We start from the raw sequence: 26,606 nt of genomic DNA, 5'->3' as shown, positions 1-26,606 counted from the left end.
TTCTTCCAAACAGCCTGTCGATGTTTGAACATTCAAACATCCGTGGATTTCCTGTTTAATACAAAAGGAAACTGCCGGCAGCTCAACTTCCTTCCAGGCGTAAATCCTTACGAGAGAGGTAGTAAATATCGCGCACACCGAACAAACATCGGGAAAATGGAGACTCGTTATTCACAGTGTGATAATTACACCACCATCTTCTTGATGACAAAGCATTGACTAATCAATGTCACTGTACGTTAAAATCAAATAAGCAAACAAATCAAGTCTGAACGCTCTTCCTTCAGCTTTTGATTCTCCAATGAACAAATTATAAACATACATCTGAATATTAAGTTGTTTTTAGCCACAATTTCGAAGTGGTTTGTCGTTGCAGATAGTCCGATGGAATCAAAAAATTAAGCTGGCTCAAAAAAAATTGTTAACATTGCGAATACAAATAAAAAAATTATTTATCACGAGTCTGTACGAACAAAATGAATTGGATACCTTCGCATTTTGCTAAATGCAAATTAAAAAAAAAAAAAAAGAAGTTCTTTGCACGACCTTCCATGACTGACAATAACGTATCATTAAGATCGTCATTTCGCTAAGACCGATTAGTCTAAAAAAAAAAAAAATTGACTTTAATTTCTGCTGCATGTTTCTTCTGTTATTTCTCTAATATTTAAACCAACGGTGCCAAATTAGATTCTAATGCAACGCAGACTTACCAACTACGCTACTTCCAAACGTAGATTTAACTAAAAACACAACGCTCAGCTACAATCTGAATTATTTGTGAACAATTTTTTTTTCTGCATTTTGTAACCCTGAATCAAAAGTTAAATTATTTAAAAATATGTCACTGGTATTACAATATTTAAAAGTAAGTTGATTCATTGGATTTAAAATTGTTTATTGAAAATCAAACTACAGTCTAACTTGCTGTATGTTTCCTACACATTAGAAGTCGGATAATTTTTATTTTATTTTTTGCAAGACGCTTTTGTCTGGAACGTTTGATTAGCAGCAGGGGAGAGGGGAAAAAAATGTGTGTCCAAACCTTGCAATGGGACTAGTGTATCCTGTTTTCACCCTTTCTGCTTTGCTGGTATGTATCCACGTACATCAATTAAAATAGACAACTTTGTAGGTTCTTGACAAGAGAGATCAATCGGGGATTGCTAAAAAGAACGATAAAAACATGTTATTGTCGCAAATGCAACATCACACAGTTAGGATGGAGTTGCATAATTTATAAGAGAATTAAGCCTAAATATATTCTCCAAAAATAGAAACAATTTGAATATATAGACATCAGTTCAATTATAAGCAATTTATTAGTACCTATGCCACATAAAATATAATTTGTTGTTCCTCAACTTCCAAATTTTAAGAGAAATTTGGGGTATTTGCGCGAGTGCGTGTGATCAGAGGTGTGGGGGATTTTCAATGTACGCTTGTGAATACAATTCGTATCATACTGGCTTAGTGACAGAATTTAATCATGAATGTGAGGATACTCGTTTTCATAAAATTGGCACGTTTGCCAATGTCAAGATAGTAAAACTTTTTTGCAACGCTACAACCTGGAACAATTAATGGAAGAATTTGGTCTCAAAAAATCGAGTTAAATTACCATATTCTTAAAGTTCTTAGAACTGAGCGATGGACGCAAAACTTCATTGGCTACAGCATTGTCATCCGCTACCCTGGATTTCATATACCATGTTTGATCTTAATATTTCACTATGGAATAAATTTTATGGTGTAGATTGGAGTTTAACAATTACAACTATATATATCTAAATTTTTAAATTCTTTACTAGTTAGATGAAATATTACCTCAAATACAGAATTTTTCTTTTAGTATTATTGTACTATTCATAAAACATCCCCCCCCCCTTATCTACCTAGCACTTTACGAATGTCTTTTATTAAGTATCACACCAACAATCTACATTAATCTCACTCTGCATTACTATTTCATAACAATAAAAAACATAAATAGAAATGTAATCTATTAATTGATAATCATCTTACACCATCGCTTACCTTAACGTTAATATAGCGGTGTTCGACTGAAGGTTACATTAGCTTTTTTCTGCCCAGGCCTCTCAGGGTGAAAACAATGCAGGTGGTCATGTGGTGCCATCTGGGGATGATGACTGTAAGTATAACGCCACACTCTTCCTCCAGGATACATGAAAATTTCTTGATCCACAGCTTGAATGACATTACAAATAGATAAAAGAATAATTAAACGGCATGAAAATAAAGAGAGGAAGAAATGTTTGAATATTTTTCCGGTTTTTACTAAAAATGTGTCAAAACAGTATTCACGAAAAAAAGTTACTTATAAAAACGAAATATGCAGCAAGTATAAATTTAGATCAGGAAGCCAACATTCTTAAAAATATACGACTTCGCATTCTTGTAGATATCTTCCACTTCTTGCTACCCACTGCAAATTAGGTTAATGGGGGAGGAATTCAGAAAAGAACTGGATTTACAGTTATGATTGCTACTTTGTTATAATAAAATAAAAATTAATTGCCATTTTATTAAAAAAAAAATATATTTTATGCGTTTTTTTTTCGAGTTTAATTTACCGATTTTTTTACGTATTATTTTTCTCTGTGGGAAAATTAAAAATAATAAGCAAATGAAAAGAGGGGAAAACTAACAAGTAAATCAAATTATTCCAAAGTGTGGGCCCCCAGGTCGTTAACACCTTGTACCTTAGATCAGCATCTCGAAGATTAAAGAGAAGAACGAATCGGGTTTCGTGACAATTGATCATTTCTCCGAATGTAAAACACAAAAGTAGACACTCAATGGCAGAGCACTTTAGGGAGGGCGAGTTCGCGGCGTAATTCAAGATGCAATATCACAGATGTATTTTCAGGGGTCACGATAAACCCAGATTGATGGAGCGGCAAAGGAGTGTCTGCTTACTGCTGTAAATGCGAAAGCAACGGAATATAAATCTTACCCCCCCCCTCTTGAGAGAGAGAGAGAGAGTCAAACGCTTTGTGTTGATTAATGCAGACGGTATCTAAAACTCTGATAATGGTAACAATAAGTGGGATTTGGAAGGCCTCCAGAACAGGACAAACAGGTTCCATTTGTCTTCAGGAGAATCATTCGAAACTTACGACTGGTCCAACACATTCTAATGGAATTTAACTACTTCGTTCCTTTGAAACGTTCTGAAGCTTTTGAAGAATTCCCGCTGTGCCAACACACCTAATGGCTTTTCGTACTACATATCCCAGCATGCAGTTTTGATCGAGTGGCTATTTTAATTGTAGACGGATAATACGTAGTTAGCTTCGGTCAATGGTTGTGTCGCTATTCTTACTGCACTACTGACAGTATATTCTCTCTTTGAAGGGGTATGACTATCCCCCTCCCCCATACACACACACAGATAATCAATCGGAATATAAATCTTTCGTATCTTCCAAGAAATTTCTTTATTTCATGCACTTAATTTAGGTTTTTCAGGTGCTTAGACACATCCAAATAAAATACCTTTAATAGCTGACCATTTAAAATAATAAAAATTTATCGAGATGGTTTGTAGTACTCTGCGCATGCGTGTTACTATGAGATCAGCTGTGCAAATTAATCAGTTTTTTACCTGGTACGAAAAAGATAATCGGTGATCATCAACATAATGCTAATACCCGACCTTGTTTGTTTTTAATGAAGGAATTTGGGCAATTTTTTTTTCTCTTTTTGGGACATGTTTATCACAAAGAAAAGGATTTGAAACAATTACATTAGCAGAAATGCATGTTTCATTAAGTGGAAATTTAAAAAAAAAAAAAATTACCTCTTTCTCCTGGCACCGTTGGCTGTTTAGCAAGCGTATTTGGCTTGTTGAGCAGGACTGAGCTGGGCTTCATATGTAGAAAGGAGGGCGTGTACATGGAATGATTGGCGGACGAGATCCCGTCCCTGTCCTCCATGTAAATACGTTCCTTGCCCATGGAAGCGAGTTGTCGGCCTTTGGGCAAGAACATTATCAAGAATATCACGCTGGCTGTGATAACCATTCCGAATCCCATGGCGGCATCTTTGTAGCGTTCGTCCGCTAACAAAGTGACCAGGATCCACGCCAGCCACGTGGGGATGATCAGTCCAATGGCACTGCCGATGAAAGTGGCTTCTCGATGGTTCTCGCGTAGTCCTTTGGCTTTGATGGACAAGGCAGTCACCAGAAGCACCAAAAACATGTTGTACACTAAAGAGATCACAGCTTCGCCATGGGAGACGTTGCACTCTCGCACGATGCTGCCGTTTGACCCGTTCGTAAGTGTCACATCTGGAGTTCGGAAGACCAGCCAGTGGACAGCGATGACCACCTGGACGCCCACCACAAAGAACAACAGGAGTCCCTGGAAAGCTGTGGGGAGGTAAATTCCCACGTGCAGACTAAGCAGGAAGACGCACTTCACAAGTAGCGTGGCAAACACTAAGACGTACGCCAGTCCCATTCCCACTCGGGTCAGAGCACAAGTGACCCAGTGGTCCGTCAGGGCAAAGGCGAATCCCAAAGCCGAACACAAGAAGAGTCCTAGAAGCAGCATCTGGCCGAGGAACACGTGTCGACGACGGCTGCGACATGACTTGTAGAGCACGAACACTTCGAAGCACCCGATCACCAAGACGTTGATGGTGGACAGCAAGATCAAAGGGATCACCCAGATGTCGCGGCGAACTCGCACGTGGTCAGCGAATGCGGTGCAGTTGTCGAAGTCAGTGCAGTTCATAGGTGGCACCTCCGTAGTATTGTTGAAGTCTGTTTCCATGGCAATCTGTTCGGAAAGCCCACAAGAGGATGTAATTCCTACAGAAGACGGAAATTCATCTTTGGAACTCTGTGAAGAAAAATAAAATAAAAATAAATAAATAAAATACTAATCAGAAGTAACTAATATAAATGAACAGAAGAAAGTGAGGTGTTCTACATCCGTAACGGCCTACATATAAGCATTGGCGGAATAAATCTTTGAACAGAGCATGACGTCTCAGTCGCTGGCACACGCACGGCGAGCTTTTCGTATCTTTTGTCAAGTGGGCGAAAGGATATCGCAGTTTCACGGCCATCTGCTAGGTGTGTATGTTTAATTGGCCGTCTCCTCCCTCTACACACACACACGCAAAATAAATTATTCAAATCCATTGCGACATATCTATGAGATCACCTCGGTGTTTCTCTCTCACCAACAACATAATATAAAAAAGTAAAATACACCCTAATTTTACTGCAATAGTACTTCCCTTGTAGGGAATATAAACAACTTCAACAAGGCTTACCAACGTAGAGGGGGGGGGAGGGAAAGGACGAGCAACAACCACATGAATTTAAAAAATCAGAAACCTTATACACAGAAAGTAAGGGTGTAATGAGTAAGACTTACAATGATTATCATTAATACTGGTGATCAGTGGAAATATTCTACGACGTTTGTATATTTTTATATTCAATACTTATTATTAACCTGCATAGGAAGCTTTTGAGACTGGTTAACTCAGATCCAGCAGAAAAGTGAATTGTTGTTCCTGTGTCCGAAATGAGATTCATCCATTAGCAAACGGCACGAACTGCACAAATCCTCCTTCGAAATCATTCCAACCCCGGGGTCTCTATTTGCTCTCTGGGTATTTTTAAGTAGAGCGGAACCGAGGTTCTCTTGATATCACTTCTTTGTTCGTTCTTTTATGCAGATGACGATTCATTTATTTCATTCACACACAACAGACATCACTTGAAGGTCTCGGAAAAATAAGAATCTTCCTGGAAGATTAGTTTCGCCTTTATACTTCCATTTACTGGAAGTATAAAGGCGAAAGGGGGGGGAGGAATGGAAGGTTTACTGTCGCTAAACCTTCCATTCCCCCCCCCCCCATTTTTTTTTTAAAAAATCAGGGACAAAAAATAATCCACTCCTTTCTCTCACACTTAACGTCAATTATTCAATCACGCTATCTTCGTGATAGCCTGAAGGTAGCCAGAGGACAAAAGCACACACACACACACACACACACACACACACACACACACACACACACACAAAACTTAATTCCGGAAGCCAGAAAGAAAAGATAAAAAAAAATTATACTGAAGGCATATCACAGTTTCGGCAATTATAAGATCAATGAGGAAGTGAAAATAAGGAAGAGACAGAAAAATGAACTATCACATCTTTGATGGTACGTACCACACACGAGGAAGCAGCCTGATTGATTATTATGATAATAAAAATAAAAGCGTGATCTAATTAATGTTGTGTAACAAACAACATTACTGTAGGATTACGTTTAGCGGTTGGCTGTACAAACAACAACTCAGCGTCGTAAGCTCAAGACTCAAGTATCGCATTGAGATAACGAATGAACCATTTTATGAACCAATATTACTTTGACTTGAATCATATTACTTTAGCCTCCACACAGTAGCGCATTCAGGATTTAATCTTGGGTGGAAGGGGGGGGGGCAGAGTTGAGTAGACGATTTGAGAACACAACACACACTACGCATCGCATACGACCTATGACTGAGCATCTGTGATGATCGCTAATTCATAAGTAGTATAGAAATAGAAGACACAACATAAATAAAACAGATAATAAATTTTAATTAGGAAAAGATTTTTGGAAAATTTTGTAGTGTTTTTTTTTGAGGGGGGGTTTCCCCCCTCTGGGTGTAAACATTGCAATTATATCAGATTATTCCTGTACGTACATAAAAGCACCGGGGATATGTCTCCAGAAGGCTTTTCCAAATACAGTTATAAATAAAAATGATCTATTTCGTGTGTGTGTCTCCGAGGGAGATAGGGACTCATTGAGGAAGGGGGGATACCTGAAAGTGTAATCCCACAGGGCCTGTCATACCTAGGAAACATTCACCACACTGTATTACCCTGGAAGCTTATTCCATTCACTGACTACACGCCACGAAAAGAACCTCACATGGCTTCCTGACCTCACTCAGCTTCCATATAGCTTTGATAAAGCTAGTTTGTATGAACTCTCTCTCTTTTCCTTAAAACTTTGAAGGTCACATTCCTTCAGTTTGTCTTCGTACATAAAGTTCCACGAGCCATATTGTTTTTAGTTAGCCGGTTCTAGATCTTTTCGACTGTTTCATCTTCACGAAACCCAGGTGACATATCTGAGCACAGAATCCACGTGTGATCTTATCAAGGCTTAGTAAAGTGGGAAGAACTTCCACATTCCTACAAGTTAATGTTCATTTTAACAATGCAGTTATAACATACATTACATCATTGCCCGTGGGTCTGTAGTTTCAACTACTTCCAGTAATATAATTCTGTTCAAGCCAGCCTGCAAGAATTGTGTATTAGATATGATCTTTATCGCTAGACCAAACTTTGCATCATCCGCATATAGTGGAATGAACATGGTAAGGAGGAAGACATGTCATTAATATGCAAATTAAACTGGAGTAGTCAAGGAGAAAAAGAATCCTATGGTACTCAACTAGTCACTCTCATTCTCGCAGATCCAGCTCCTCCATGCATCATTCTTTGATGTCTGTGGGATATCTACTATTCATTTTGTACACCGAGTCTGTAATCACTTGAGTGGACGCTGTAAAACATCTTGACCAGACTGGCAAATATTCCGATTTAAATATACCTGCTTTTACCTATGGCAATCTCTCGTCTCCAAGCGTTATCTCTCACCAGTCTCTAATACTTAATAACTATTCCACAGACACATAAAATGGTCTATAATTTGCCTGCATTAGCTCTAGTTCCATCTTGTAAGTAGAATTATGTGGTCCTCCTACCACTTATTAGGAATTGTGTTGAGACCCAAGTTAAACAACTAGGTAAAGAACATAGCTAATTCTCCAGCACATTTCTTTAGGACACGTGCTGCTATCGTTCAAACCCACTGTTGACTTTGCATGAAGCTTTTGCAATTTTTATACCTCTATTTTTTCATCTACATTCTATCTCAGCTTTTGTACCTTACCAAAGTGAATAACTAAATATCTCGGCATTTCCAGTGCATTTGACACCTTCCTGCCGTTTGTATTCTTTAATATCATTCTTCCTTTTATTCGCCACAAAGCCAAACAATTCTCTCATATTTTCTTTGATCTGTTCAGCTGATTACATCTGCCTTACCATGACTATCACACTCACCTCGCCTGTTCTTTATATCGCTAATAAAATACAGTCCACTGTATTTTATTTTTGATGTAGCTCATTCTCAAGTTTTGTATTTCGTCCATCCATTTACCTCCCCTGCGATTAATTCTCCTGATTCTGCGAATGCAGTCATTTACGGCTCTTTCCAAACACTCTTCGACTACTTCCCGTGCATTAATAATTCCTCTATAGTGCAAGAATCTCAGCTATCCCCCTTATAAAGAAACCCCATCTGCTTTGACACCACACAACTTAAAACTGTATGATGGAGGCGAAACAATCCCCTGATTTACAGTCAGATATCATGACCGCGCTTAATATTCTTGCAACAGGAGATCCTTCCGTAACGTGTCGCTTAAAGAGGTTGTTCCTTAGTAACTATACAAATTTCTTTCCCTGCACTGTGATCACTCACAATGACAGCCCTTTTTCCATCCATAAAGTGGATACAAAAAGGATCTGTGCAGTTCGGAGTCCTTGTCCACCAAACTACGTATTTCATCACGCTAACTTCTGTCATCCCCCCCCCCCCAGTCAAACTCTTTGGTGGAATACTCACTGTCAATCGCGATCTTTACTCTAGTTGGCTGCAGTTCATTTTTAAGTCATTAACAATACACCTTCCATCCCTTCGTTCAATCTCTAGAGAACGGTTTCCTGTCATGCCAAAAAAAAAATAAATAAAATATTTAGGCCACTCACGGTAGTAGTTTGTGCTATACAGATTTACAACCGTTAGCAGAAAATATATATATGGAGACACAGGTTTAAGAATTGTTGCACGCATAACAATTCTTAAAAGGATGTCTGTCGAGCAGCCCCTGCGCGGTTAGCCTAGTGGCTATGAGCTTCGCAACCATATTATTTCCTTTTTTTTTCCTTTTTTTTTTTTTTCACATGGGGGGGACGCTATTTTATTCGTTCGTTTCTTTATATGCAAGAATTTCTTGCTCAAGTACTTTAAAGACTCTGATGTGTATACGCATCTCTTTACCCTAAATTTTAAATTAAGAAAGTTCGTAAAAGATCTAAACGAAGTTTTATTTCTAGCGTATTATAAATAATTGATATATAGGGAAAACTCCTTTAGATTTCATCTATTTGGTAAAGAAATTGAAAGAAGAAAATTTTTAAATACAAATTTTGTATTAAATATTTTATATGGATATTAATATTATTAAAGATATAATTAATAAATTAAATTTAACTTGTTACTTTTGTTTTTTTAAATGAATTTTATTGTTAACACCATTTATTTTAATAAATAATTATTTTTAAAATTGAGCGAGGCGGTAAATTGATCGACCGGGGGCCTACTGAGAAATATCAATAATAAAACCAGATCCCTCCCCCCTATAATCTCAAACCAGGGCATAGTCCACACAGATGCAGATAAGGCAGAAGCCATACTTAAAAATCTTGAGGATCAGTGCAAACCTTCTTATAACAACATTGATTTCAATCATCTGTACAAAATCCACAGACAGGTTAGGCATGCACTAAACCTCCCGGACACCAGTGCCGATCATATTGCACCCGCATCACCTGTTGAATTATATGATATTATTAAAAAACTTAAGAACAATAAAGCTCCTGGACCTGACAGCATCTCAAACAGGGTGATCAAGCTGCTGCCTCGAAAAGCTATAGTGCATCTGACCAATATAATAAATGCAATCTTAAGACTTCACTATTTTCCTTCCACCTGGAAAATGGCTGATGTGATTCCTATACATAAGCCAGGCAAAGACCCACACTAACCGCAGAATTATCGTCCAATCAGTCTCATCTCCACTCTGGGTAAGGTCGCAGAGAAGGTCATCCTCTCACGACTCCAAACCTCAGTAAATGACCTAGACATCCTCCCTAAAGAACAGTTTGGATTTCGACAACACCATAGTACTACCCAGCAAATCCACAGAATTGTGGAATATATCACCACCAGCTACAACTGGCGCCAGTGCACAGGTGTGGTATTCCTAGACCTATCTAAAGCATTTGACAAAATCTGGCATTTTGGACTCCTGCACAAACTTATCTCAGCCGGTATCTCACTAAAAATGGTTCATCTAATCCGTTCATATCTTCAGAATAGATCAATGCAAGTTAAAATTAACGGTTCTACATCGTCCCAGCGCCATATCTTTGCTGGAGTGCCGCAGGGATCTCTACTGGCTCCATTGCTGTTTTCTGTATACATGTCAGACATCCCACACAATCCGATGACTTCCATTTTAGCACTGTATGCGGACGATACGGCAATACTAACCAGATCTCTCAGACCCCACTTCGTTACTAGAAAGCTTCAAGAAAATCTTCTAAAGCTGGAGGGTTGGTTCTCCAAGTGGAGATTGGAAGTCAATCCCCTGAAAAGCTCAGCGGTTCTCTTCTCAAAAAGGCCAATGTCTCCTGCTGGAGATGTGTTACTATTCAATACTAAAATTCCCTGGCAGAAAGAAACAAATTACCTGGGTGTGATTCTCGACAAAAAGCTATCTTTCAACCAACATATCAAGTCTGCATGTGCAAAAGCATCTAAAGCCATAGCTCAGATCTACCCGCTAATTAAAAGAAATAGCAAACTCAGCAACAGAATCAAATTGCAGCTATACCAGATGTCGATTCGTCCTATAATCACCTATGCCTCTCCAGCCTGGAGCCACACCTCTAATACTAACATTATTAAGATACAGCGAGTGCAGAACAAGTGCTTGAGAATGATTTTGAACGCCCCGTGGTATATTAGAAACAGCCAACTCCACAGAGACACAAATATTCCCTATATTCTCTCTTATCTACAATCCTTAGCTGCCAAATTTTTTCTAAAGACGTCCACACATCCCAACGATTTGGTTCAACAAGCTGCAGCATACGAGCCAACGGACATATTTAAATATAGAAGACCAAAAACTATATTAGCCTCCTATAGCGATACGTAATCTCCATGCCCATTCAGGGCGAGCAAACTGCTCGTAAATTTTACCCTCACTGTAACCACGACAGATAGCGGGGAATATGAAAAGCATCTTGCTTCACCCCTAAAAACATAAATGTCAATTGTCAATTGATCGACCGTGAGATGCGGTGATTAATTAATACGCTTGGAGGGTATAATGAATGGCAATGCTGTAGCCAATGAAGCTCTAACTGAAGCTCGGCTATTGCTGTTACCCTCCTGTACGCTTGGAAGATATAATGAATGGCAATGCTGTAGCCAATGAAGCTCTAACTGAAGCTCGGCTATTGCTGTTACCCTCCTGCCATGATCAGAGCTTTAATAGCTCAATAACACCTTATCTCTACACTGTCCTCTACAGATAATTGGATGATGAAAAGCATTCTTGCTTCGCCCCTTTAAGCCAGTCCTTATAAGGACAATGAGATTTTAGGGCAGGGGGTTTCCAAAAATTCTGAAGACTTCAAGGGTAACAAATGGCAATGCTGTAGCCAATGAAGTTTTAACTGACGCTCGGCTATTGCCGTTACCCAGCCATGACTAGAGCTTTTAGCTCAATAACACCACCCAATCCACACAGATTTTCTTCATTCAGATGACGGGATAAAAAGTCAAGGACTCAATATATCGTCCAGTTCTTTTAAGGAGTTTTTAGAATTTTAAACAGAATAGAATATAAATATTCTTCTATTCCCGCCGATGCAACGGGGTTGCCTTCTTGGTTGGCGAGGGTTAGCGTATCCGCTCTCCAGCCAAAAGGCTGCGGGTTCGAATCCCCCTGTGGGCATAAATATTTGTGATTGTCTGTGAAAATACTAGTGGTGGCGGCCAGTAGATGGCCTCGGAAAGGAGTGTCCTGGGTTCGATTCCCGTCGCTGACGTGAGGAGTTTAAGGATCTTTTTCAGACATAGCCAAGTTAGCCAGTCTTGGGTGTGAACAGCAGGGTTCTCCCCCCCCCCCCCAGTTTATCTGGGGTTTTTTCCTCCCGCAAGTAAGCAAACTGGTCCCATGAACATACGCAGTTACAGCCATAAGAAATACCGGGAGGCATAGGGCTAGTCACCACGGAACAGGTACGACTTAGAAGGGCTAAAGATAGCTCTGTAACAGGCCAGTAGGCCTAATACGTAGCAGGGAGAATATTTATTATTAATAATTAATAATATTATTTATTATTAATACGTGGTTCCTCCAGGGAGTCCAAGACTGATCGAAGGAGGGTACCTACTCTACAGCTCTCTGTCTTCACCACTCAACCCATCAACTACAACAAATCACAATACCATCATCATCTATCTATACCAACGCCATCTACCGCCCACCGCCTCCACTAGTATTTTCACAAACATTTATGCCCACAGGAGGATTCGAACCCGCAGCCTTTTGGCTGGAGAGCGGATACGCTAACCGCTCGCCAACCAAGAAGGCAACCCCGTTGCATCGGCAGGAATAAAATATATTTATATTTATATTCTATTCGAACCATAATACATTAAAATATGCTTAAGAGAATGATAAATGACACGTAGCATTTCAAGTAATTCTAAAAATTTTTGTCTCGCTCAATTTTAAAAATAATTATTTATTAAAATAAATGGTGTTAACAATAAAATTCATTTAAAAAAACAAAAATAACAAGTTAAATTAAATTTATTAATTATATTTTTAATGATATTAATATAGATATAAAATATTTAATACAAAATTTTTAAATACTTTGTATTTTAAGATACAATTTGCTACTCTAAGATCATAGTAAATCTAAATATGGAAGATTAATTACTTTTTCTTCTTTCAATTTCTTTACCAAATAGATGAAATCTAAGGGAATTTTCCCTATATATCAATTATTTATAATAGGCTAGAAATAAAACTTCGTTTAGATCTTTTACGAACTTTCTTAATTTAAAATTTAGGGCAAAGAGATGCGTATACACATCAGAGCCTTTAAAGTACTTGAGAAATTCTTGCATATAAAGAAATGAACGAATTGAAAAAGCGCTTTCCTCCCCCTATATGAAAAAAAAAAAAAGGAAATAATATGGTAACTTACAGTTACTGACTGTTCTTTTACACACTTAATGTCTAAAAACTCAAAACAGGTTTAGATCCGAGAAATTTCACTTATATCTCTCAATTCATCTCTTTCTTAAACTACATTTTTTAAAAGATGTACATAAATAATTGACTCATCAAGCAATTAAAGTGCTTGATGAGTCAATGATCGCTTGTAAACATTATTTGTGTAATAATTTTAAATAAAATTAGGTTTTATATAAAATATGAAAGAAAAGTTATATATTAAATGTTAAAATTTAAAATAGTATGAAAATTTAAAAAATTCTTAATGTTTTCATAAATTTTTGAATACACCTTTCCGTTATTAATATCATTTTTGTATTGCTTCTATAAGCAATGTAAACCATTAGGGCAGTATATTGTTGTATATATATTTTACTGCTGCTAGAATTTGTTGTAATTGCTGTATTTTGCTGCTGCTGAATTCAATATGAATATAGAATCATAGAATTGATTAGCTTCTTACTTCATCTGTGTTTTTTCAGTGAGGTATGTTTTTGTGCAAACAAATACCAGTAAAGCACAATAATTATAAATTACATTTCGCCCTTCCCCTCCATTACATAATAAAATAATAATTACATAAACAATACATATTTTTTACCATCATTCTGTGATGGTTTTAAGCGAACATTACATATAAAATGCTACGAGGATATTTGGTAATTTTCTAGGTACCAACCATATGAAAACATTTTATTCAAGTAGCTGTATTCGAGTTGGCGTGTTTTGTAAAATAATACAATACATATCTGACCTTCTGATGTATCTGTTCCTACAGTTATGCATAAGGAAGATAATACATCTATATTGTTTCCCAAACATTTATTTGATATCTGCGTAGTCATGCATAAACATCACGGAAACAGAAAGCGCTGTCTTCCTGGTACGCAATGAGAACCAAAACAGATTATTTAAAGATTAGTGTTGATATAAATACAGTTTGGCAACAAAGAATATAAAGCGAAATGTACTTTTACACGATTATTAACAAATTCCAAGTTGCATATTATAAGTTCGACACTAGCGCCGCCTACTGTAATTTCACCATGTTGCAATAAGAAAGTTGTGTTTTTATTTTAAGTATTTTATTTTAAATGATGACGCAATACTATAAATGAACTCTCCTCTTAAAAACAAGTATACAGAAATATCTCGGAGGGATGGGAGGCTTCCTAATAATGCAAAGTTTTCTTAAGCTCATTTAAATTAGCAGCATATCAAATAAAGACCAATGACCTTGTCTTGATATAAACATAGCAGGAATAGACGAACTAGCGCTACATCCAAAAACATTTTTTTGGGAATTTTTTTAAAGTAATATAATGTATCATTTTGCAAGCTGCACGGAAGCTTTTATTAAATTCAAGTGCCACCAATTGTTCCAATACCCAGCAACCAGTTGCGGAAACATCAAACAGTCACGAGCACATGAAAAATGACCAAGAATTTTTTTCGACGTGCCTTTTAATTTTTCACAGTTTCAAAAAACTTTAATGAATGACTACTTGTTCGGACTAATAACAACACCTAGGAGATATTAGAGTAATTAACCGTTGACGAGCCAATTATCGACTAAATTAATTAATGTTCAAGCTCAGTGCATTTCAATTAGCAAGTAGTTCAAGAGTAGGAATTGCTGACTGCAATTAATTTAGACCACCCAAATTGCTTAAAAATTAGCCAATTTTTTTCAGGATGTTCTAAAATCGTTGTTTCAAAATTATTTCTAAAAATAATCCGTATTTTACCAAGATATCATGGTATGCACTAATACATTCACAAATAATGCAAATATTTTATTAGGGGGTATGGAAGTCCCGTGGTGCACTTCACTTCCTCTGTCGATAGATTGTACTCCTTGCTGTGAATCGAGCCGTTTCCTATTCATTCATTAGACCATCGCAATTGTACATGCACACTTATAAAAATCTATATCTGCATACTCGCCGCCTACAGCGACCTCTACCTGACCTTCGACAGAATACAGGAACTAACAGTTATGGTATTTATGGCTGTCAGGATGTTTCGTATATTAATGACGCGTCACCAAAGGGGAAATCCACTGCGATAGCATCCCTTCTCTCACACTACTACAAAGCATACACCCAGATGACAAGCTGATGTTTGAAACAACCGATTCTTTCTCGGTTTCATTAGGCGCTGATTTGAATAATCACTAGTCGTATGGTGTAGAGTTTTCAACTGAAGGTGGGTTAGTTAGTGTCATGCAGGGGAAACAGGATTTTTCCTTTTTTTTCAAGAAACCGTACGATATATATTGCATATTTAATAAATATAGTTTAAAAAAATGCTATTTATATAGACATGAATGAATAGCAAATACGAAATTCTCTAGACCTGTCTGTTGAACACGATAATGTAAACCAAAAAATTGGGAATAATTTAAAGAACGACTTACAAGCCTCTAGTGAGGCTTCCATCTGCAGCATCTATATCCTTGTTTTTTTTTTAAATCTTTATTTCAATGATTCCAACAGTAAGAGCTAATCACTCGGCAAATCTACCGATTCTAGACTCGGTGTGTGACTGGTCTCTCAAGTTTATTGCGACACCCTAAGACTACTTGAAACGAGATGCATCTCTTAAGTTATGAGAGGAGTCATGCGATGCTCCTATCGATACAAATGACATCCAAACAGCTCGGCCAGTCAAACCTATAATTTATTATCGATAATCTAATATAATCTTCTAGATTACAGATTTTTCTCACCACTGCATTTTATCTTTGCTTCGCATGTTTAGTATCCTAGTTAGAGGTGCGTGATCGTCCCTCATCCATCATTGGACCTCCGTACTACCCTAAACTACTCTGTTTAGAACGAAGGCAATACTTCATTAATCGTTTTTATACTTTGGTAGTGTGAATCTTCCATAATTTGTGTATGGAAATACTTCGAGTTTGATATTTATTACCCAGGAATATCCAATTACTGAATAGTCATTTTTTTTTAATTTGTATAATATAAAATGGTTTAGTCTGTTGTCGATTAAGACGGATGTGACGTCACGCTTCCATAAAATTGCCCTGTTTGTATTATATATTCAAAAATGTATTCTCTTATTCCACTCTCTTTTCGCAAGTCCCTTGGGATATATTTCAACTTTTTTTTTTCTTTTTTTTTAATTAAAGGCCAACTTCCCAGAGAGATTACTTCCTAGCATGGCAAATGGTTTAGGATAATCCCAGACAAACTTCAATGACAGAGGCGTGGTTTAGAATGATGAGATGCTGCCGCATCATTTGCATTTCGTGATTCAAAACTACTTTTGCTACACACACGCTATCCTTTTATATTATAACTATGCAAAAACAACTAAATGCAAAGAGAACGAGTGGGGGAGGGCAATGGGGGGGGGTTAAGCCTTATGATAATCGATCACATAAACACGAAATCGAAATACCCAGTGAATAATAGGGGACAAGAAAATAATTATTGTCTGTAAGACACACACACACACAGACTAATGGAAGCCCATAGGAACAGTCGGAAGATACACTTTATCACGCGATTTTGGAGTATATTTAAAACAACGCAAAGGAAAGGTCAAGTATTTTCTTAAATATAGTTCGGAATATTTAAAAAAAAAAAAAAGGGAATAGAATCACATGATTAACCAGGTCCTCTTGAGCTTTACGTAACTATTCATTAAAGTAAAAAAAAAAAAAAAAAACGGGTTCATAAACTAGCTGATCACGATTTAGACAGTAGGGAAATTTTAGTGATATAATAATTATAAAATTATGGGACGTCATGATAATGTGTAAAATGATTAATTCATGACAATAAATGCTATTACGACCAGCAATCTTAAACAATTACGTAGGCTATTAAAACATTCCTGAGTGGCGAGGAAAATTTGGAAAAGCAAACCTGAATATCGGAGGTCAAAAGATGAAAATATATTCATGTGTACTGGTATCAAACAGTCGAGTGAAGTGCGCTGATGTTCTGCGCATCTTATGCGTTTTGAAACAATTGTGAGAAAATCAACTGTTTTGCCATAGAAATGAACGCGTCATAGAACGTGCAATCATGTTGTCGCAAGCGTAACCCTTCATGCAGAACGTGACGAATGATTTAGCTGTACTCAATTATACTCTTTGGTTTTTATGACGCCATTATTAGGATTCATTAAACAGTGAAGGATCAGCATGACGATCGCAATAAATTCAAAGAGAGTTTAAAAAAATACTAGTAATGCATTTATAAATATCCATAACATATTTATTATTATTACAAACTGGTTAGCATTAAAAAAAAAAAAAAATCGAAGTGGCTATTTGTGACATTTGGAAGTCTTCGATAGGTCAATTACCAGTGTAATTAACTTTTAATGGTATTCAGTTCATTTCTTACCGGTGATCGCAAATATTGAAAGTTCAGCCAGGTTCATCACAATGGATTCGACACTGTTATAGAACACTTAACGTCTATTTACTATTATAATTCAATACATTAATATAACTAATCATTTTTTCAGTTTTATAGACGTATCTAAGTCACCTTTGTTCAATTCGAGAATTCCAAGGGGGATATCGACCGACCCAACGACCTCACGTGCATCGTGACACGCGGTCTTACCTCCTGAGGATGACACACGTTTTGCGTATGTCCTTTCTAGAATGCGGCGATGTTTACGCAACACCTGGAGATGACTTCACACACGCCCGGATTCCCAAGCAAACACTTCTATCACTGTCAAGAACTCAGTCTCGTGCCTTCGCACGAGAATAATCGCACTGCTCCTCAGAAATTCGGCACGTCCGTCCGTCACGCAGTTACGATGCCTCACGAAGATTGACAATTAACTCTAATGACAGGTGTCTCGCAGTGATTACGGTGCTTTGCATCTCTACGTACGTATTAAGCCATCGATGATTTCGAAAGGGGGGAGAAGGGTAAGACGGGGAGAGAGTTTGGGATAAAAACAGGTATTCAGAAGGGAAACTTGTAGCTGAGTGCGTATCGGAATACTCTCCATTACCGATAGCCCTAAGGATCAATTACCTGAAGCTTTTCATCTTATGGTATCAATAGGGGGGGAGAACAATGCACGATTTTTGTTTCATTGGAAAAAAGAATGAAAGAAAGAAAAAACTGATGCCTTCAATATCATTCTAGGAACAGAGAGGATTAAAAAAAAACCTTCAGAACAGCCTGAGAATTGCAGGAAAGAAGACGAAGAATGAAACAAAGGCTGGTCTACGATGGTAGATCAAAAACTTCGAGTTTGTACGAGACAGGAATATATAATCGTGTTCTTTTTCTTTCTTTCTTTTTTTATTAATTTTTGTATTTTTTTTTAACACAGCAGAAAGTACTTCACAAAATGCATTTTTATTTTATTTATTTATTTTTTTTTTTTTTTTGTAAGCATGTCAAAGGTTACCTCAAAAGTTTTCTCATTGCAATCTTGCCATCGAAAAACATTTGTAAAAAAAAAGAAAAAAAAAGACTAAAATGTAAACTTTGATAAAGAGTAAAATAAAACTTAGAGCTAAAAAATAATATATAAACGCTAGAAATAAATTTAAAAAAATAAACTAAATTACTAAAGAAAAAAAATTAATTTTCTGAATAAAAAAATTAAAAATCACAATTTAAAAATTTACGGAATTTTAAATTTAGGAACAAAATCGCAAAGGAGCAATCTGAAGAAAGATTTTAGGCGATGCGTCAGTTTCATTGTCCGTATGGGACACAGCTAGCTTTCATACTGGAGGTCAGCCTCGTGGCCTTATATACCAGCCTCGTGGCCTTAATTGCTTCGGCGGCAAATCCAAACAATCAGCCATATGAGACCGACTAGAAACACACACAGGCCAGTAAATCTCGACTACATCTGCCTAGATGACGGCAGAGACCTCCGAGTTTTGTTTATATTAACTTGGAAGCCTTTCATGGATAGAAATCACTTTAAAAAACGAGAATCATGCAGGTAGCCGACTGGCTGGATAATACAGAAACCAAACACGAAATTCATTTCAAAGCACTTCAAACCTTCAATAAGTGGGCTGATAGTCTCAATCGGTGCTTATTACACAACCCTGTCATTCTGTCCAATATAATAATCCGGAAATAGAACTCTGGTCAACCCGAGTGTTTACAAAAGCACTTTGTAAACATTCTGTGAATAGTGTAAAATGTTTGACGAACTAGCAAAAGTCTTCTTTGTACTGGTTTCAATAAGTATTTCTAAGGAACAATCGATGCACCTGGAAATGATACATCAATTTCAAAAATTAAAAAAAAAAAAAAAGAAAAAACCCAACGGCATTTGAAAAACGTAAATAGAATTTACACCTGCAGGTTGTACAATATTAAAAATTTCATAACCACCACTCGCCAAACTTGTCTCGCCAACTTATCCTCTTTCCGTTTCCTTTCAAGCCCATACAAGCTGACAAACGACGCAGAAACCCATACAGTTATGAATAGATTAAAATATGTTGGGGGGGGGGGGGATAAAAACACCAGATTGCATGAATGGTCGAGTCTGAATGGCAGCCAGTTATCCTTGGGTAAAATGTCGTAGTAGATACCTCGTTATATGACTTGGAATCTCCAATGCCAAATGGACATGCTTCAAGTTGTTACATCATCGCAAACCTTAAATTTACATTCTACTGATGCCGATAACATTGCTAATAGCTCCGGAGGGCCAGGAAGCGCTAAAACCTTCTCAGGGATGTAATATGTAACTAATATATCACGCTAAATAAAACTGTCATATTCCGGAAGTACACGTTAAAATTCTATCTCCGGATTATTATATGGACAGAATGACAGGGTTGTGTAATAAGCACCAATGTGTACAGGAGTGCGGTATGAATAAAAATGTACTGTTTTAAAAAAAAATTCTTCGCAGGTGTATTTCCGGTTAAATGTATGAGTCCCAGTGGTCTACTCTCAACCAGTTCTTTCCGCACCAGTTAGCATAATAATAACGGAGGAATTTTCCATGTAGATGTTTCTTTTATGGTTCCAGGCCATCTCTATTGATTTCCAGAAATCTGTGTATTAAGAATATATGCAGAAAAAGGTTTAGTTCTAGAACGGAAAAACCTTCCACCTCCGTATAAGACTAACTCACCTTGAGTTGGGGGGGGGAGGGGAAATCGAGGAGTACATGAGATAATTATCACTAAAGAATACCTCATCACCTTGTTTGCTAGAGGCTCTAAGCGTCGAAAAAATCATGTTTAGATTTCTGAACTGCGTTCCCAGTTAATTTAACCTTTGACCCAACAATGTCGATGAGAGAAATTGCTTAAAAAATTAACCTGGGTGGCGTGTCACTACATTACGTACTTGTGGTATCCCAAGTAACGCAGTTGCACTCAATTCTGAGGCATTGAGTGCAACTGCATACTTAAACAGTCCAGGGAAGGTTTGTAAAAAGAAAAGAAAAAGCTTGCAATTATAATTACGAAGGCACCCTCGAGAATGGGGAAGAATGAAGGACGGTCGTGACTACCTCGTCTAGAAGTGAGATGTAATTACATCTTTCTTACACCCGTCCACAACAGCTGTAACAAGGCACTTAAAATAACAGAAAAGGGTCTTCCTAGGAAATAGGTTAGACACACCCTGTCTAGGCAAGGTGCACACACTCAATTGAAACCATACGAACAAAGAATTTATTAGCGTTATAAATTATTAGAAGTGAGCTTGTTAGAGTACCCAGTGGGAGGGAGTCACGAGTTGCATTTTTCACCTGCTGCTATTGAGGGCTGCGGGTTAACGAACAACGCTAAGGAAGACCCATCGCTTTGTTAGATAAGATAGCATGCGCATCTAAGCCACCAGTAGTAAGGGTTGTAAAAGTACTGCGTTGTTTTCCCTGCTGTTTTTACGCAGACAAATGTGTTGACAGACAAGATGCGAGACTTCAATATTGCTATGAAATAGGACGTCCATTGTGGGAACTATAACAGGGAAAAATTATCATGTTGATAAATCTGCAGTCAGTCTTTCCATGGTAAAGATTTACGACACTGAATTGACGGCACTTAAGTGCAGCATACAGGGAAGGACAGTTTCCTTAAGGAAAATCAAATGCGTTCTCGTAATACTGACAATTTAAAATCACCTAATAAATATTTTTAGACACGTGAAACTATAATAATAAACATATTTCTTTAAAATTTGCAACATTTGTTACGAATCTCTTTTCATCATCGGCGTGCTTGCTCAACAGTACAGCAGTTGAAACCCGATTTTCATAGTGACGATGCGTTTCAAGAAAAATACCAGTTCATCCGTCTTTGTGAGGAGACCCAAATGTCTATTCATGTATCGAATTGTAATTTCCAAATTGCTACCTTACTTAAATAAATGACAGGACGATAAAGAGGACAAAGTGCTGTTGTCAACATTGGAAATCTGGGACCTGAAGATCGCCATTTTTATTTTTATTTTATTTAATACTTTACCCCCTCAAAGCGTATTTTTATTATTATTATTTTTTTTAATAGTCAGTGATTAGCATTCCATGCACCACACTGGTTATTTCTTCTTCCTGATATATGCCTTAATTGCTTTTTTTTTTCTTCGTTTTCTCTCTGAGAAGCATCTACATGATGCATGCTACCACTCTCTTCTATTCTATAATTATTCCTCTGATGATGCACTTCTCCCTACGTGTAAGTCGTTTCTAGACTTTAATTGCCTCCTGCAGATAACCTGTCATCATCTCCTCCCCTATCTAGTTCCCTAGTTTTGCCCCCTCTTGCTTAAATCTTCGCTAGGTTTAAACCTGCACGAAACACAGTGTGAAAGATCTATTGAATTTCACTCTCTCTCTCGTGTTCAAAAAAAAAAAAAAAAAAACTATTGGCACGTTTCTTAATGCACTTCGTCCCCCCTATTCATTCTTACCATTCTCGTAGTTGTTTTTTTTTTCAATTAAATTTCAAACTTGCCAACTTCTGTAATCCTGTCAATCTATGAAGAGAGAGAAGAGTAGAAGGATCACATAAAATTGTGGCACGTTAAAGTAGACAAAGAACAAAATAAATTATCCTTTTGATTAAAACATAATACTGGAGTGACTGACAACTGATTCAAGCGAGAGAGAGAGAGTGAGAGAGAAGAAGAAGATTAAACGTAGAATGTATTATCCCATTAATAAAATGGAGCGGTATATAAATATAGTGGTGTCCAACACCTGAAGGCGAACACCCTTTCTGAAGATTACAACGACAAATTCAAACGAATCCGCTTGTGGCAGTTTGTATATCTGACCATTTGAGTACAAATCGGGTACATTTTCAAATTTTTGAATCGAGCGCAAAACAGCTCACATGGTAGAACTCAATTTAAATGGCAAAAGGCTGCACTTAGCGAATTGTATTTGAAAAAAGCTCTTTTCGTGAGGGAATAAAGTGGTAAACTTCGATGTCTCGTAATGTCTCAAAGAGATCTAGAAGATTTCACGCGGAGAATTATTCGAAAGCTTCAATTAGCCCATAGAATTACTGATATTTCCAGAGAGTTTAGAACCTCACATAGCGTTGTATTCAGGCTCTGGGCAGCGTTTCAAACCAATGGAATGTGTTCAAGACGTTTGCTATGAGGTCGCCTTCGATCTACCACGGAACATAAAGACAGATTTTTGGATCTAACAGCAAAACTTAATTGACGCACCACGGCAGGTCATCTTGCAAGTCGACTCCATTCAAGCACAGGTACGGGAATATCCGACAAATTTTAACATGACGTCTGCGAGAAGTAGGCCTATACGCCAGGAGGCTGTAATCTGCATCCCTTTATCTACGGCTCATCGAAGAGCACGTTTTCAGTGGTGTTGCATCCATAAAAAAGTAGACAAGACACCAATGGGCTAATGTACTCTTATAGATAAGAGGAGTTTTAGTTTTTCCTCCGATTCTAGACGCGACACTTGATCTGGCGTGAAATTGGTACTGCCTACCATTTGGAGAATGTTCTTGAAAGGGACAGATACGGCGGTGTTGGGGTCATGGTGTGGGGAGGCATTATGCTTAATGGACGCACCGAGCTGTGGAAAAAAAATGTGGAAAAAAAAGGGATTATGACTGGTGAACAATATTGCAACGAAGTTCTTCAACGTCATGTTCGATTGTTCCATAGTGCTGTAGTCGAAGAATTCATTTTTATGGATGACAATATCACACCATATCGCACACGAACAGTGGAGACCGAGGATATTAATCGAATCAAGTGGCGAGCACACTCCCCAGATTTCAACCCCATAGCGGGAGCAATAGGGAGACGCATTGCTGCTCGAAATCCCCCTCCAAAAACAAACAAGGCCTTATCCTTGCTCTGAAGGAGGAGTGGGCCAGTTTGCCTCAAGAACTCCTGAATTACACGGTGCAAAGCATGGTACGATGGTGTGAAATATGTCCACCCCGAACTGCGATGTTCGGGGTGGACATATCCCTTACTGAAATATCTCTCAGCAAAGTTTTCTGTACATTAATTTCTCAACTACGTCCTTAGGAAATTCGTAACTTTTGCAAAAAACGCATTGCAAATTATTTTGTACGAAATTTATAACTAAATAAATTTATATCCACATTTGGCTATAGTGATTAAAATTCTTCGGACATCAATTTAATTACCATTAATTAATACTTCCTGTTTGCTTTAATTAAACTTTAATAATGATCTTATTTCAATGAAAATAAATATACTGAAGTATACAGATACTATTAGGAAATACATGCACCCATTGAAATAAATATGTCATGATTTAAAAAACAGACAGGTACACTGTTTTTGCAAACAATAAATTAATATGACAAAACTGTAAGGTACAACTGCTGTTAAGATCACATACTTTTTTTTTTCCAGAGAACATGTATAATCAAGCTAGTTAATGTCCATCTTCCTACAAATGAAATTTATATTATTACAGGAGGTATAATTTTGTATTACTTGATCGCTTAAAAATGTGGTACCATTCGGAGGTTTGAAAAAAAGAAAAAAAAATACTGCATTTATGAATGTTCTGATCTGGAAACACTGCTGATGATAAGCTCTTCTGCTAATTACGAAAGTATAATTTCGCACCGAACATTTTCAAGAGTCATTCTAAACGGCGAAGCTCTAGAATCTATCCCAGTCAGCCCATGCAAAGAGAAGGTCCTAATTGGTATTTGTTGGCTTCTAAGCTGGACATCAAAGGAGCACAACTAGCCAGGTAGGTAATTGCACTGTCAGAAGGGAATGCCTTTTTCCCTCCGCCCACATTTCCCTTAGTTTCCGTAAGGAGGCTCCGACCCAATTCAAGCACTCACTAAGTTCGTACAAATTACACATTTGGAATCGTATACCCAGTTGCACACATCGGTGCTCACGGGAACTCACAAATAACGTTCTGCTCGTCCCACTGTCTGATAAACAATATTGTTCGTGAAGCGAAGAGAGGGATGAGAAACAGGCTTGGGTCACCGAAACGGTGGCAGCGTGGCGAACTTGATCATTCAGTGAACTAAACGTAGGACGCACACGTTGCCATACCTTAATGCATACGAACAATCAGATGTGCTTTGTTAGGATTTATTCTTCAAATTAAGCCCATTTCCAAGGTAACACGTTTTGGGCATCGTTTCTGAGGCTTCCAAACATTTATCGAAAATCTGTTTTCGGGATGTCTGCGTCTACTTCGAATTTCGATGAATGTCTTTAGTTCAATTGAGTATTACGACAAGACAACCTAAGCCATGACCCAAGTGGATCCTGCGTTTCACACAAATACATTTGTGTGTTTTGACCTTCCACAAGAGATTGAATATTTTATCGTGTTTTGCTTTCTCCTAAACAATTAATCATATTGAACTAAAGTGTGCACTTCTTTCTACACCGCATTTTTACGCCATTTCACAACACCTTGATGCTCATCTAGAACAGGGATCACTTCCGGCCATCGTCAAATGACGTCATAAAAAATAATAATAATGATGTATCCAAATCAAACTCGGCTAGCAAAAGAAATTTATATTTTAGCTCACAGAGAACTAATTTCTAATACCTCTTAGGAATTTATCTGAAAAATGAAAGCAACTAAATTCACAAGAGAGTGGGAACTCCAACCATCTTACTCCTGAAATCGTACATTAGTCTGAGTGGTTTGGACAACTCGTAGCAGCATCTCCGTATGCTATTTTCAACAAATCGCTTCATCAGCTATTCTGCCAAGTTTAAAACAAAATTTGACACAATTTGCAGAGATCGCTAATCCCTAAGATACAAAACAAGTTTAACTTTCTGCCTTATCGTAGTAAACTGACCCCATAGAGCAGTCTAGGGCCCAACTGTTTCACGCACAGTTGACCACATACTGCTGGATAGCGCAAAACTTGTACAGACATGTTCTATGCTACCATAATAAAAGGAAGCATCGAAATATAGTCCTAATCCGATACTTTTTGAATAAATTCCATGTAGGGCTCAATCTGGCCCTAATCTCTCAACTAAAGTACGTGAAAGATGATGATTGGCAGGGGAGAGGTGAGTGGGAAGAAAAAATCAAATACAAAAGACCTCTTTGTGGCATTTGCTTTGTGGCATTTGCTACTTCGCCTTTTTTTTTTTTTTTTCCCATATACAGTTCGCATATCACAGATAACGCCAGAAGCGTAGTGAAATAGACGTAAGGGATCTAGATCCCTTGTAGCAATCACCGTGAAAGTATTCAGAATCGAGCTGTCGTGCACTGCACGTTAAGTATCTCTATGAGATCCAGTTTTCTTCTTTTCCCGGAATCAAAGAGGAAATGTGAAACTAACTCCCCCTATGCATTGAACCTTGTGGGTGGAGTCGTTCAATCAACATGGACAGGTGTCAGTCTGATAAGTCTTTCTGCGCAACTAGCAATAGATTAGATCCCTGACCTGCATGTGGAAATATGCAGACAACAAGGCGGGGAGCAGTAGACTGGTTAAGGGGAAGCGGACAAAGACCGTCCCACACTAAACACAGATTTATTGTTCCTGGAATTCGGGAATGAAACGTTACACCTTTCTATAAAGGCATCTTATATTGCATGCCCTAACGGTCATTTTGTTGTTATAAATTAATGCTTTCGTTTTTAGATTGCTTTGGCTTGCTGCAGTCATCAATGCCATTATTGGAATGACCAGACAGGAATTTCTTTCGATAAAAAAAAAAGTTTTAACTGGGTTACCCAAACTCCACCTATTTTCCTATACAAATTTGCTTTCTACAAAGAAAAAAAGATGGAAAAGAGAGTAACAGATTAGCATGCTGTTGTTTTTGCATTTAAGAAAATGTTCTAATATGGAGATGCAAAATATATTAATGTGAAACAAAGAAAATAAAATAAAAACAAAACAGAGTCAGTGGACACCGATTCT

General features: G+C 37.5%; 1 protein-coding gene across 1 annotated transcript in view; it reads right to left on the bottom strand.

Moving 5' to 3' along the window:
* Nucleotides 1-887: 887 nt before the first annotated feature.
* Nucleotides 888-26,606, bottom strand: part of LOC150108884 (uncharacterized) — a 55,293-nt gene continuing 29,574 nt past the window's right edge. The window contains exons 3-5 of the mRNA XM_090414445.1: nucleotides 3,824-4,871; nucleotides 2,038-2,208; nucleotides 888-1,166 (exon numbers count right to left, since the gene is read on the bottom strand). Of these exons, the coding sequence (XP_090270571.1) occupies nucleotides 2,045-2,208; nucleotides 3,824-4,871 (1,212 nt within the window). The 3' untranslated portion in view covers nucleotides 888-1,166; nucleotides 2,038-2,044. The remainder of the gene's footprint in view (nucleotides 1,167-2,037; nucleotides 2,209-3,823; nucleotides 4,872-26,606) is intronic.

The sequence above is a fragment of the Typopeltis vanoorti genome, chromosome 2 (genome assembly GCF_054136105.1).
Source record: "Typopeltis vanoorti isolate ZY-2024b chromosome 2, IOZ_Tvanoo_1.0, whole genome shotgun sequence".
Lineage (NCBI taxonomy): Eukaryota > Metazoa > Arthropoda > Arachnida > Uropygi > Thelyphonidae > Typopeltis > Typopeltis vanoorti.
Note: the sequence above shows the minus strand (reverse complement) of the source record. Positions and strands in the feature narration are given on the sequence as shown.